Here is a 13,036-nt window from a genome sequence, read left to right as displayed (position 1 = left end):
CCAGGTCTAGGCACATACAAGCATCAACCAATGAAGGCATAAATAAGTGGAAAAACATTAAGTTGATGTTTTCCTCTCTCTCTCCCTTCTTCTCTAAAACCAATACATTAAAAAAAAAAAGTGTGCACTGTCTCCCAAACAATAAAAGATGAGTCTTTGTAGAACATAATGCCAAAACGGTGTCTATTCGCATGATCTTAAGTAGCCAAGCACAGCCTGGCCTTTGCGATCTGAAGGAATGAATTACTTCAGCCAAGCCAGACCTGGGCCCTCAGTGGGAGGAACCGCCAGGCACTTCTTCATTCAGGGAGCACATCTATCAGGCAGCTGGGCCTGTCCTCAAGCCAGGACCTAACTCCCCTCGGTTTAGGAAAGATCCAGCTCCTGTGGCACGGTAGGTGTGTAGGGGGGTAAGGTAGAGGGGGGGCGTATTGAAAGAATCTGACTCCCTAGAATAGAACCTCTTTAAAGGAGAAAAAGAAGCTTTAATAAAATTCAACCAAAAGTAAGGGCATAAGTGAATAAAAAGAACGTGCAGGACCATTGGTCCTAACCGTCCATTTCCCGACCACAGAAGACCATGTTGGCCCGGAGGAGGCGCCCGGGGCCAGGCTCCCATGCTGCGGGCCCAGACCCGCTCGCCAAGTTACCTGCTCAGCCCCGTAGACCATGGCAAACTGGACGAAGTCCTCCATGCGGACGAAGCCGTCCCCATCCCCGTCCAGGGCATCGAACACGGTTCGGAGGCGGGGGCCGTCCTCCGCACACCCCGCAGGCTCGCTCACTGGTGTGCGGGTCTGGCTTAAGTCCGAGGGCAGGTGCGTGTCCACGGGACCCACCTCCAGCGTCAACTCACCCACCGTGGGCGAGGGTAAAGAAGGGAAGAAGTCGACCTCGCCCCTCCTGTGGTGGCTGTCGCTAAAATCCTGCGCGCGGAGAGACGCGCTCTCCGGACAACTTTGGGAGCCATAATCCTCTGACTCTTCAGTCCAGAAAAAAAGCGGGCCGAGTTCGGTCAGCTGCCCATTGGGGTCGGGATCGGGGCCGGGGCCGGGGCCGGCGGCCTGACTCGGCAGCAGGTAGGAGGCCCCCAGAGCCCGATCGGCGCTCAAGCCGGCAGGGTCCCGCGGGCCCAGCCCAGGGTGCGGGGCGGGGTCGGCGGGCGTAGGGGCGGCCCCCGGCCAGTCGGGTCCGCCGGGCTCCGGGTCGGGGCCCGGGCCGCCCGTTGGAGAGGCCGACCGGCCCGGCTCCATCTTCATGGACGCGACCCGGGCCGCGGCGCGGGCCCACGAGACCAGTAGTGAGGCGGGCGGCGCGGGCGGCAGACAAAGGCGCTCAGGGCGCGGCGGCGGGCGCGGGCATCCCCGCGGCGGCGCGGGCGTGCGCGCGCGGGGCTCCCGGGCAGCTCCGGCTGGCGCTCGGGCCCTGCTCCGCCCTCGCCCATGTTGGCGCCGCGCTTCAGCTGCCCTCGGCCCCGCGGCGCGGCGGATGACGGCCCATGGCGGCAGGCGCAGGGAGGGCGCGGATGAGGACCGGGGACGGTGTGAGGCCGAGGGACCGAGGAGGCCGACAGAGAGGACGCTGAGGAGTACGCCGAGGAGGGTGAGGAAAAAGGATGAGACGCCCGAGGTACCCAAACGAACGCTGCCGCCCTTGCCCCGCCCTCTGTCCGGCCTTACGTAAGCACGCCCCGGCGCTGTCCGGCCCCGCCCCTCACCGACTTGCTATAAGAGGCGGGTGGTGGGGCAGCAGGAGAGCGGAGCAGAGTGCGCTAGTCACCACCTGGTGGGTGGGTACTTATGCTCCGGTTCTTTGCCGGGCCCCAGGCTGAATCCCGGCCCTCGGACTCAGGAAGAGGCTGTCTTCGGAGGCTGCAAACGGGTACATGATGTCACCGCCTGGGAGTGCGGGGACGGCCGACCCACGCACGGTGCGGATGAATAAACTGCGCGAGAAGAGAGCGAAAAAACAAAAGTGCACCTGTCGCACAGGGGTTGAGTCCTTCTGGAGCGTAAAGCGCTCTCACAAATGAATAAGCAAAGAACACGATCCCAGTGGGAGGCGGTAATGCGCGTAGCTCTGATCGCAGCCCCCGTTTGGTACCGCCTACCGGCGCACCTGCGCTCGCTGTGTCCTCCCGGCTCCTTCGGCAGCCCGCACCCCCTCCGCAGACGCCGGTAGCGCAAAGAGGTCGCAGGCGTTAACAGAGGTGGGCACAGAGGTTGGCAGAGGCAGGAGCTGGTCCGCGCGGTCCCTTCCCAAAGGTTGGAGAGCCGGAAAATGCTGTGTATTTTCACTTCTAACAGAAGGTACAAGTGGTTAAACACAGATCTTTTTTAAGCCTAGGAAAAGTGTTTTTCACAGGATGTAGTGTTGATCGCCAGTCTGCAGTCAGGCCTTCCCAGCACCGTGGCTGTCTTTGACAGCTAGCATCTGTTTCTCTAGCTGTCACTTTCATCAGTGAGGACACGGGACGACAGACAGGAACATGAGTACCCTGCAGCAGGCATGAAAGTGGAGACATGCTAGTTAGAAGCAGGTGACCTGCCGGGCCCCAGGCGAGGTGCTAAATTTAGCCTGCAATGAAATGTATCGAGGGAGTGTGTGAACTGGTATTTTTAAACGCTGTGGGCACCCAAACCAGATATGTTTCATAAGCAGCTTTGGCAAGAACCAAAGGAAACTGAACCTCTGTTTCCAAGTGTACAGTGTTCATTAACTGAGTCATATTCCATGACAAAATCCCAGGACACGTGGTACCGGATTTTGTGAGGTTGGCCTTGGAAAAAAGAAAAGCAAGGAATTCCACCTCCCCCCCAACTATATTCTCAATTTTTTTAAGAGCTGTCTGCTCTACTCAGGAAGATACTGTGTTCAGAGAAAAAAAATATCATCTCCCGTTTAGGCAAGAATTCGAAATAGGACAGGACTGATGCCTTTGGCCAAATACAATTTTCAGAGGTAGTTATAATGTGTCAGCCTTTCTAAATAAGGGTGTTAATGTGGGTGAGATAAACAAATATATATCAGAGCTCCATCCTAAGGAAATAGGCATTTCTCCTGCTGCTAATGCCCCAAAATTCGGCATTCCTTAGGCTGGCTGATGTGCCAAAATGGAACCCCAGCATGGTGAGCTTGGACCAATTCAAGAGACTCTGTGTGTGAAACATTAAAAGTGACAATTCTGGGTCAGTCATTCAGACCTCAAGTGTCCCCTTTGTGGCCTATGAACATTTTTATTGGTAGCATTCCAGACGAAATGAACCAACCCCTCTTGCCATTTTGACTGACTCCTCCTATGCACGGGTATCAGGTACACCGAGGAGGAAGGGAGGATTGGGTGCAGCTCACATAGGTTGGTTTGGGGGTCTGAGTGAATGTCTGTGGAAATCTCCCTCTGTGAATGTTTTCTTTTGAAGTTACTTGGGATAAACATTTCTTTGGAACTCTCTAAGCAGGCAGGTCTCCTGATCCTTCCTCCCTGGTGACTTTTGGCCTGTGGAGAAAAATAGGAAGATGGTTCAGCAGATTCCTGGCTGTGTGGCACAGCACTGTTGGACCTGCCAGGGGAGTGGAGGGAAAGTGGGGCAGGAAACCTTAGGTGAAGTAGGGCCTCTCCATCATCTGGGTGAGATCTGGCCACTGACAAAAGGAGGGGGAGGGATATAGGAAAAGCTCAATTTGATTACAAATCCATTGTTTTTAATGCACATATTCTTAAATCAGGAGGAACTACACCAAAATTATAGTAAACATTACATATGATTTCTAGCCTGATAAACTTAAAATGTCATCTCATCTTCTCTTTTTTAAAATATATATACATATTTAAATATATTTTTATTGATTTCAGAGAGGAAGGGAGAAGGAGAGAGAGATAGAAACATCCATGATGAGAGAGAAACATTGATCAGCTGCCTCCTGCATGCCCTCTACTGGGGATCAAGCCCAAAACCCTGGCATGTGCCCTTCATTGGAATCGAACCGGAACCCTTCTGTCCAAAGGCCAACGCTCTATCCACTGAGCTAAACCAGCTAGGGCTCATCTTCTCTTATTCAAACTTTACTGAATGCTAATGTTTCTTACTGTATTTGGCCAACTTGAATCTTATATCTGTGAATTGCCCAGTAGTAGCACTTGCTTATTTTTCTATTTGATTCTCTGACTTTTTCTTCAGATAAAATCCCTCATCAGCCCTGGCTGGTGTGCTCAGTGGTTAGACCATCAGCCCTCGCATTGAAGGGTCGCAGGTTTGATTCCTGATCGAGGACACATACCAGGGTTGTAGGTTTGATCCCTGCCTTTGGGAGGCAACCACTCCACTCGATGTGTCTTTCTCACATAGATATCTCTCTATCTCCCCTTCACCCCCTCCCTCCCTTCCACTCTCTCTAAAAATCAATGGAAAAAATATCCTCTGGTGAGGATTAACCAAAAAAAATCCCTTACCAGTTTTTGATGTTGTAAATAACTTCTCCTTGCCTGTGACCCCTTCATGAACTCTGTTGGAAAATTAGACAGATTCCCTAACTGGTTTGGCTCAGTGAATAGAGCGTCGGCCTGCGGACTGAAAGGTCCCGGGTTCGATTCCCGTCAAGGGCATGTACCTTGGTTGTGGGCACATCAGGGATGTGCTGGAGGCAGCTGATCGATGTTTCTCTCTCATTCATGTTTCTAACTCTCTATCCTTCTCCCTTCCTCTCTGTAAAAAAATCAATAAAATATATTTAAAAAGAAAGAAAATTAGGCAGAAATCTTTAATTTTTTTAAAACACATTTCTTTATTGATTTAAGAGAGCAAGGCAAAGGGAGGAAGAGATAGAAACATCAATGGTGAGCCCTGACGGGTTTGGCTCAGTGGATAGAGCGTCAGAGTGCGGACTGAAGGGTCCCAGGTTCGATTCCAGTCAAGGGCATGTACCTTGGTTGCAGGTACATCCCCAGTAGGGGGTGTGCAGGAGGCAGCTGATCTATGTTTCTATCTCATCGATGTTTCTAACTCTCTATCCCTCTCCCTTCCTCTCTGTAAAAAAAATCAATAAAATATATTTTTAGCTCAGCTGGTTTGGCTCAATGGATAGAGCGTCGGCCTGTGGACTGGAGGTTCCCAGGTTCAATTCAATGGCACATGCCTGGGTTTCGGGCTCGATCCCCAGTAGGGGGTGTGCAGGAAGCAGCAAATCAATGATTCTCTCTCATCGTTGATGTTTCTATCTCTTCCTCTCCCTTCCTCTTTGAAATCAATAAAATATATTTAAAAATATATTTTTTAAAAAAAGAAAGAAAGAAAGAAAGAAAGAAAGAAAGAAAGAAAGAAAGATCAATGGTAAGAGATAATCATTGATTGGCTGCCTTCTGCACGGCCCCTACTGGGGATCAAGCCTGAAACTCCAGGCATGTGCCCTTGGCCAGAATCTAACCTGGTACTTTTCAGTCCACAGGCTGACGCTCTATCCACTGAGCCAAACCGGCTAGGGCAGAAATCTTTAATTTTGAGTAGTCAACCCATTGGTTTTATCCTTGATGGCTTTGCTAATCCTAAGGAAAGGATGGACTGTCCCATAGCTGGCGCCAGTTATCTATACAGAAACCTCACAACTAGATCCCTTTATCACATCAGATGCAAAAATAATTACAGAGTAATCAAAAGCATAAAGTTGGAAAGAAAAACTTTTAGAAGACATTGAAAAACATACTTAGAACCTTGGAGCAGGGATATTTCTTACAGAAGAATAAAAATTGCAAACTATTAAAGAAAAGAATGATTCAAATTTAAATACTTCCAAAAGTATAGGGACAAAAATCAGATCAGTGGGGACTGGAGGACAGGGGAATTTGTTGGAGTGAAAAAAATGTTCTGTATCTTGATTGTAATGGTAGTTCTATATTGTATGTGTTTGCCAAAATTCACAGAATTGCTCACTACAAAGGGTAAATTTTACTGTGTGTAAATTATACTTTAGTAAAAAAAATAATATTTTTTAAAATTAGCCTTCTGTTTGACAAAAGATACATCATAGACTAGTGTGTTAGTTTGCTTACGCCGCTATAACCAAATACCATGCACTGGGTGGCTTAAACAACAGACATTTATTTTTCACAATTCTGGAAGCTGAGAAGTCCAAGATCAAGATGGCAGCAAATTCATTCCTGTTGAGAGCTTTCTTCTTGGCTTGTGAGGTATTCCTTCTAGGTGTATCCTCACCTGGGAAAGAGAGCCATTTCTCTCTCTTCCTCTTCTTATAAAGCCCCTAATCTCATCATTAAGGCCCCAACACATGACCTCATCTAACCCTCCATTTCTAAATACCATCGAATTGGGAGTTAGAGCTTCACCTAATTAATTTGGGGGCACAATTCAGTCCATAGCAACTTGGAAGAGATTTAGAACAGATATAACCAATAAAGGATTCATTTCCAGAATACACAAAGAAGTCCTAAAAAAAAAACAAAAACAAAAAAAAACAGTAAAATAACAGCTACCCCTTAAAAAAATGAGCAATGAATAGAATAAGCAGTTCCAGAGGAGGAAACTCAAGTGGCTAATAAACACACAAAAAAATGCTGAACCATATTGGTACTCAAGGGAATGAATTAAGATAGCATTTTCCACCAATCAGAGGAAAAATTAACTCTGATCCTAGCAGAGTGTGGGAATTCACATTACTAATATAGCACTTCCATTCCATACCTTCCAATGCACAGGTTCATGAGGAAACAGGAAGGAGATGTTCCGAAGTCCACGAGGAGACAGGAAAGGGGTGTTCCTGCAGCACTGGTTTTCATAGTTCCATAAAGAGACTGCTGGCCCGGTCGGTGTAGCTCAGTGGTTGAGCATCTACCTATGAACCAGGAGGTCACAGTTCAATTGTCGGTCAGGGCACATGCCCAGGTTGTGGGCTCAATCCCCAGTAGGGGGTGTATAGGAGGCAGGTGATCGATGATCCTCTCTCATTGATGTTTCTTTCTCTTCCTCTCCCTTCCTCTCTGAAATCAATAAAAATATTTTTAAAAAATATTGTATTGATTTTTTACAGAGAGGAAGGGAGAGAGAGTTAGAAACATCCATCAGCTGCCTCCTGCACACCCCCCACCGGGGATGTGCCCGCAACCAAGGCACATGCCCTTGACTGGAATCAAACCTGGGACCCCTCAGTGTACAGGCCGATGCTCTATCCACTGAGCCAAACCAGTTAGGGCAATAAAAATATTTTTTTAAAAAAGGATTGCTAGCCCTAACTGGTTTGGCTCAGTGGATAGAGCGTCGGCCTGCGGACTGAAAGGTCCCAGGTTCGATTCCGGTCAAGGGCATGTACCTTGGTTGCAGGCACATCCCCAGTGGGAGGTGTGCAGGAGGCGGCTGATCAATGTTTCTCTCTCATCGATGTTTCTAACTCTCTGTCCCTCTCCCTTCCTCCCTGTAAAAAAATCAATAAAATATATTTTTTTAAAAAAAAGGATTGCTGAATGGAGGAGGTATAATCTATTGTAATGGAATACTATGTAGTAGTTTCCATGAATTAACCACATCTGCCACATCACCATGGGCAGACTTACAAAACAAGTGAAAAAGCAAGTTGCAGAATTGTGTAATACTATTTTTGCAGAGTCTAAAAACACATCCTCAATGACATCTATTGTTTCTAAGCATCTTTATTTGTAGTAAAAATACCAAAACAAGCATGGGAGTTATATTGAGGGGGACAGAAGAGGAAATGAGTGAAAAGTGAAATTTAACTCTACTTGCGAAATTAATTTCCTTTAAAGGCAGACAGATTGGAAGCAAACAAGGATCAAGATCTGGTGAACCTGGCAAAGGATCAAATTCTAGTGGTGAACATGTGGGTGTGTCCTTTTTTAGTGTTATTAAATCTTATCCACATCCTATATAATAAAAGGCTAATGTGCAAATTGACCGAACAGTAGAACAACCGGTCGCTATGACACACACTGACCACCAGGGGGCAGACGCTCAAAGCAGGAGCTGCCCCCTGGTGATCAGTGCCCTCCCACAGGGGGAGCGCCACTCAGCCAGAAGCCCAGAAGCCTGGCTCATGGCTGACAAGCCAGCAGTGGTGGCAGGAGCCTCTCCCACCTCTGCAGGAGCACTAAGGATGTCAACTGCCAGCTTAGGTCCACTCCCCGCAGTCAGACATCCCCCGAGGCTCCTGGACTGCGAGAGGGACACCTCCCCCCACCCAGTGCATGAATCTCATGCACCAGGCCTCTAGTATTTTAATAATTTCATACTTAAACATTTTTTAAATTAAATAAATAAATCCTCTGCCCAGTCTCAAAGATATCTGCCTAAATGTATAGTATTCCCTTTTACACTAGGACTTTAATCCACTTGGAGTTTTTCTGTTTCAATGTGATGTAAGGTAAGGACCTGACTTTATGTTTCTCACTTAATGAGCCAGTTTCCCCTACACTATCTGTTCTTTCCCCATGTATTTGTGAGGTCACCTCTATCAGCCATTTCATTGTAATATTTGAAAATGATTTGTGTCAAAAGTGGAGTTATAGTAGGAACCCAGATCAGAGAGTTGGGGAGTAGGCTCTGGGAAGCTGTCTAAAGAAGCCCTTCTCCCAAAGGGGACAGTTCCAGATACATCTGTGGCAGTTCCTTCTCTCAATGAGCACTGAGGGCCATGTAGGGCTGGACATCAGTACATGTAGAGAGCCCTGTGTCCCAGAGCACAATGTCCAAGGCTGAGCCAGCCAGTGGTCAAGTGGGAGCCTCCTGCAAGGTGGTTTGGGGCAGCAGGCCAGGAGCAGTTTTGGTGGCCCTGGAGATGGATAGCAGGAGAGAGACTGCCCTGTGACAGGGCCAGGGTAAGGAAGGAGCGCCGCCACCCAACAGCCTGTGCTGGGACTCCTAAAAAGGGGTCCTGGACCCAGCTGAGTGCCCAGAAACTCTTCCTACTATTCCACTTTTCAGCCAGATGTTCTCGATTCCCCTCCTCCTCATGGAACCTTTTCTCCCACATGGCCACTCCCTTTCTGGCTGGTTTTGCCCTCCCAGGACCTGAGCTGTCATCCTGGATGACTCACCAGTTCTTCCCCTCTGTCACCTGAGGATAAGGGGGAGGGAGAAGTGGAAGGGGGGGGGGATGGTTACCAAGGGACAGGAGGAAATGGTTTGCAGATGATGGGTATGTTCCTTATTGTGAATGTTGTGATGGTTGCACAGGTAAAGATGTATGTCAGAATTCATCAAATAATACAATTTACATAAGTGCAGTTTATTGTACGTCAAGTATATATCAATCAAGCTATAAACAAAAACTGCTGGCCAAATGTATATATTCTTTCATCCTCACTAATCCTCTCTAAGGACATCCTTAGAGAGAAGAAGGGAGAGAGAGAAAGAGAGAGAAACATCAATGTGAGAGAGAAACATCCATGGGTTGCCTTCCAGATGTGCCCCAACTGGGGATCGAACCTGCAACCCAGGTATGTGCTCTGAACTGGGAATCGAACCAGCAACCTTTCAGTGTACAGGACGATGCTCAACCACCTGAGCCACTCTGGTCAGGCACCAGCCAAATATTTTTATTTTAGCCCTAACCAGTTTGGCTCAGTGGATAGAGCGTCAGCCTGCAGAGTCAAGAGTCCCAGGTTCAATTCCGGTCAAGGGCATGTACCTTGGTTACGGGCACATACCCGGTGGGGAGTGTGCAGGAGGCAGCTGATCGATGCTTCTCTCTCATCGATGTTTCTAACTCTCTATCCCTCTCCCTTCCTCTCTGTAAAAAATCAATAAAATATATTTAAAAAAAACACAAATATTTTTATTTTACAATTTTGGAAACAAGATTCACATTTTGTAAAGAGAAGTCAATTATAGATCTAGATCACACTCTCCCCCTGTAGCCTCCAGCAGTTGAGAGCACAGATCCACACTCGTGTTTACTGATATTTTATTCAGTGGGATAGGCTTTTTTCTCACTTTCAAATTTAGTAAAGTACGTTTCTTAGAGTAAAATTAAATGAGTTTGAAAGACACCATATAGTTCCTCATGACTCAGTCAAAGTTTGGATGCTTTTCCTATTTTACCATTTCACTCTGAAGCTGCTGGCACCTGCTCCCATCTTCCTGTGAAGAAAGGCGCCTCTAATCCCCACTGCCCAGAGCGCTTCACAGCCCACATTTTGCACCCACCTCATCTGTCCTGCAGCCAAAATCACAACTGGGGGAACTGCACTGAGGGGCAGTGAGAAGTTTGTATGTGGATTCAGAACTTCCTTTTTAATTTTATTTTTTAATATATTTTATTGATTTTTTACAGAGAGGGAGAGGGATAGAGAGTCAGAAACATGGATGGGAGAGAAACATCGATCTGCTGCCTCCTACACACCTCCCACTGAGGATGTGCCCGCAACCAAGGTACATGCCCTTGACCAGAATCCAACCTGGGACCTTTCAGTCCGCAATCTGACGCTCTATCCACTGAGCCAAACCCATCAGGGCTCACCATTGATGTTTCTATCTCTTCCTCCCTTTGCCTTGCTCTCTTAAATCAATAAAGAAATGTATTTTTTTAAAAATTAAAGATTTCTGCCTAATTTTCTTTTTTTAAAAAATACATTTTATTGATTTTTTTACAGAGAGGAAGGGAGAGGGATAGAGAGTTAGAAACATGAATGAGAAAGAAACATCGATCAGCTGCCTCCAGCACATCCCTGATGTGCCCACAACCAAGGTACATGCCCTTGACGGGAATCGAACCCAGGACCTTTCAGTCCGCAGGCCGACACTCTATCCACTGAGCCAAACCGGTTAGGGCAGAACTTCCTTTTTTTGGCCTCAGGTCACATTTTCCAAAGAGGTAAAGATCTAATCCGCATCATTTTCTCCCCATTGTATAAAAATTGTCCAAATTACATGTGATGGTGGAAGAGTTAAAAGTTAATTCTGAATTCTGCATATTTATCATTCCTTCTTCAACAGACACCTGCCAAGTAATGTCTTATCGAGATACTCTGACTAATGGATGTGATGAGGTACTCCAAAAATCTTCCAGACCTGAAAATAATGTTATCCTTTTAGAGTTCTCTTGGTGAAATCCATACTGATTATGTTTGTCACCTGAGAAACAGATATAGGTCTCATTCCAGAGACCTGAACCAGAACCCAGTGTTAAATAGGAAAGTAGCAATGCCCTGTCTTTGGGGGCTGTTTCGCTCAAGGGTTGGCATAAGCAAGAAAAACAAGTCCAAAGAAGGATCCAGTCTCCACCATGGTCCCTAGTACTGAAGAGCTGAGTTGGGCAAAGTCCTGGCCCCAGATATAACAAGGAAGCCTGTGTAGATCATCCGACTTAGGCAACCTCTGCCATTTCCCAAGTGGCCTTTGGGTTTCACCGGAGAGGGAGACCTGAGACTCATCCAATCACTGAAAAGCAGTACACACACACACACACACACACACACACACACACACTCTATCAGCTTAAGGGGCTACACGTAAGTTGTTTTTTTATTTATTGAAAGAGAGAAACATCAATTTGTTTTTGTTTTTTTTAAACAATATATATTTTATTGATTTTTTACAGAGAGGAAGGGAGAGGGATAGAGAGCTAGAAACATCGATGAGAGAGAAACATCGATTCAGCGGCCTCCTGTACACTCCCCACTGGGGATGTGCCCACAACCAAGGGACATGCCCTTGACCGGAATTGAACCTGGGACCCTTCAGTCCACAGGCTGACACTCTATCCACTGAGCCAAACCGGTTAGGGCATCAATTTGTTGCTTCACTATTTATGCATTCATTGGTGGATTTCTATTTTATTTAATTTTATTATTTAATTTAATTAATTAATTTATTTTATTTTTGGTAATCTTCACCTGAAGATATACTTCCATTGATTTTCAAAGAGAGAAGAAGGGAGGCAGGAAGGGGAAGAAACACAGAGAGAGAAACATCGATGTGAGATACATCAACAAGTTGCCCCCTACACGATCAAATCTGAAACCCAGGCACACACCCCTGACCAGGAATGGAACACACAACCCTTGGAGCGGTTTGACGCTCCAACCACTGAGCTACACACGCCACATTCTTGTATGTGCCCTAACTGGAGATTGAACCCACCACCTTGGCATTGGGACAATGCTCTAAACCAGCGATTGCCAACCTTTCAGACCTCACGGACCACCAGTGATCTGCGAACAACTGGTTGGCAACCGCTGCTCTAAACAACTGAGCTACCCAGCCAGGGCCTACACATTGGTCTTTAGTGAGTTTGCTTGGTGTGACTCAGGACCTACACTAGATGGTCTGCTATAACACACATTTTCTAAAAGCAGTCCTTTTCCAATCAAATCCATGCCTATAGTGGGAGTTGCCATGTTTGTATGATGTGATCAATCCTTGGCCAGGGTTTAATGTACAAGAGCCGGACACCTGACCAAATGACCATACATATTTCTTCAAGGAGCTGGATTACAGCTTATATCCACGGCAATGGGACCAAGACATGGAGACAGCTGATATGCAGGGAGGGGAAGCTGCTGGCTCACAGGGCCAGGTGAAGGTGAGAGAAAAAAAGGGACCCCAGAGCCCTGGGTCCAAGCTTTATCCTGGAGCTCCAGTGCATCCTATCCTTGGAGCCAGGATTTTCCTCATACATTTCCTCTTTGGCTCTAAACAGCCAGAATAGGTTTCTGCCGCATGCATCCATCAGCGACCAACCTAAGTATCCTGAGGGACATGCCCAAGGGGCCCATGCCCAGCCCGCTTCCCAGCATGGGAAGCTCTGAGCCCAGAGAGCCCATCTGCCCTGCTCAAGAGAACGTCGCTGCCTAGCTGAAGCACTGGGCAGACCCAGGGAACAAAAGATGCTTGCCTGAACTTGCAGCCCAGGGTTGGGGGCTTGATTTGACCCATAGGATGAGGACAGAGGAACATCTGCTGACCATCAAATTGCTGAGGTTCTCAGGGATGTCTCATCTCTCTCTTCCTCCTTCTCTCAGTGTGGACAGAACGCAGGGAAGTCCAGGAGGGTTAGAGTCCTGTCTGGATTCTCA

At 47.3% G+C, this 13,036-nt stretch overlaps 1 protein-coding gene across 5 annotated transcripts in view; it reads right to left on the bottom strand.

Moving 5' to 3' along the window:
* RAB11FIP3 (RAB11 family interacting protein 3) overlaps positions 1 to 1,389 on the bottom strand; it is a 106,413-nt gene extending 105,024 nt beyond the window's left edge. For all 5 annotated transcript variants that reach the window (XM_080677710.1, XM_080677711.1, XM_080677712.1 and 2 more), the window contains exon 1: positions 651 to 1,389. In XM_080677710.1, the coding sequence (XP_080533836.1) occupies positions 651 to 1,259 (609 nt within the window). In that variant the 5' untranslated portion in view covers positions 1,260 to 1,389. The remainder of the gene's footprint in view (positions 1 to 650) is intronic.
* Positions 1,390 to 13,036: the final 11,647 nt, after the last annotated feature.

The sequence above is a fragment of the Plecotus auritus genome (genome assembly GCF_963455305.1).
Source record: "Plecotus auritus genome assembly, chromosome: 7".
NCBI classification, from domain to species: domain Eukaryota; kingdom Metazoa; phylum Chordata; class Mammalia; order Chiroptera; family Vespertilionidae; genus Plecotus; species Plecotus auritus.
Note: the sequence above shows the minus strand (reverse complement) of the source record. Positions and strands in the feature narration are given on the sequence as shown.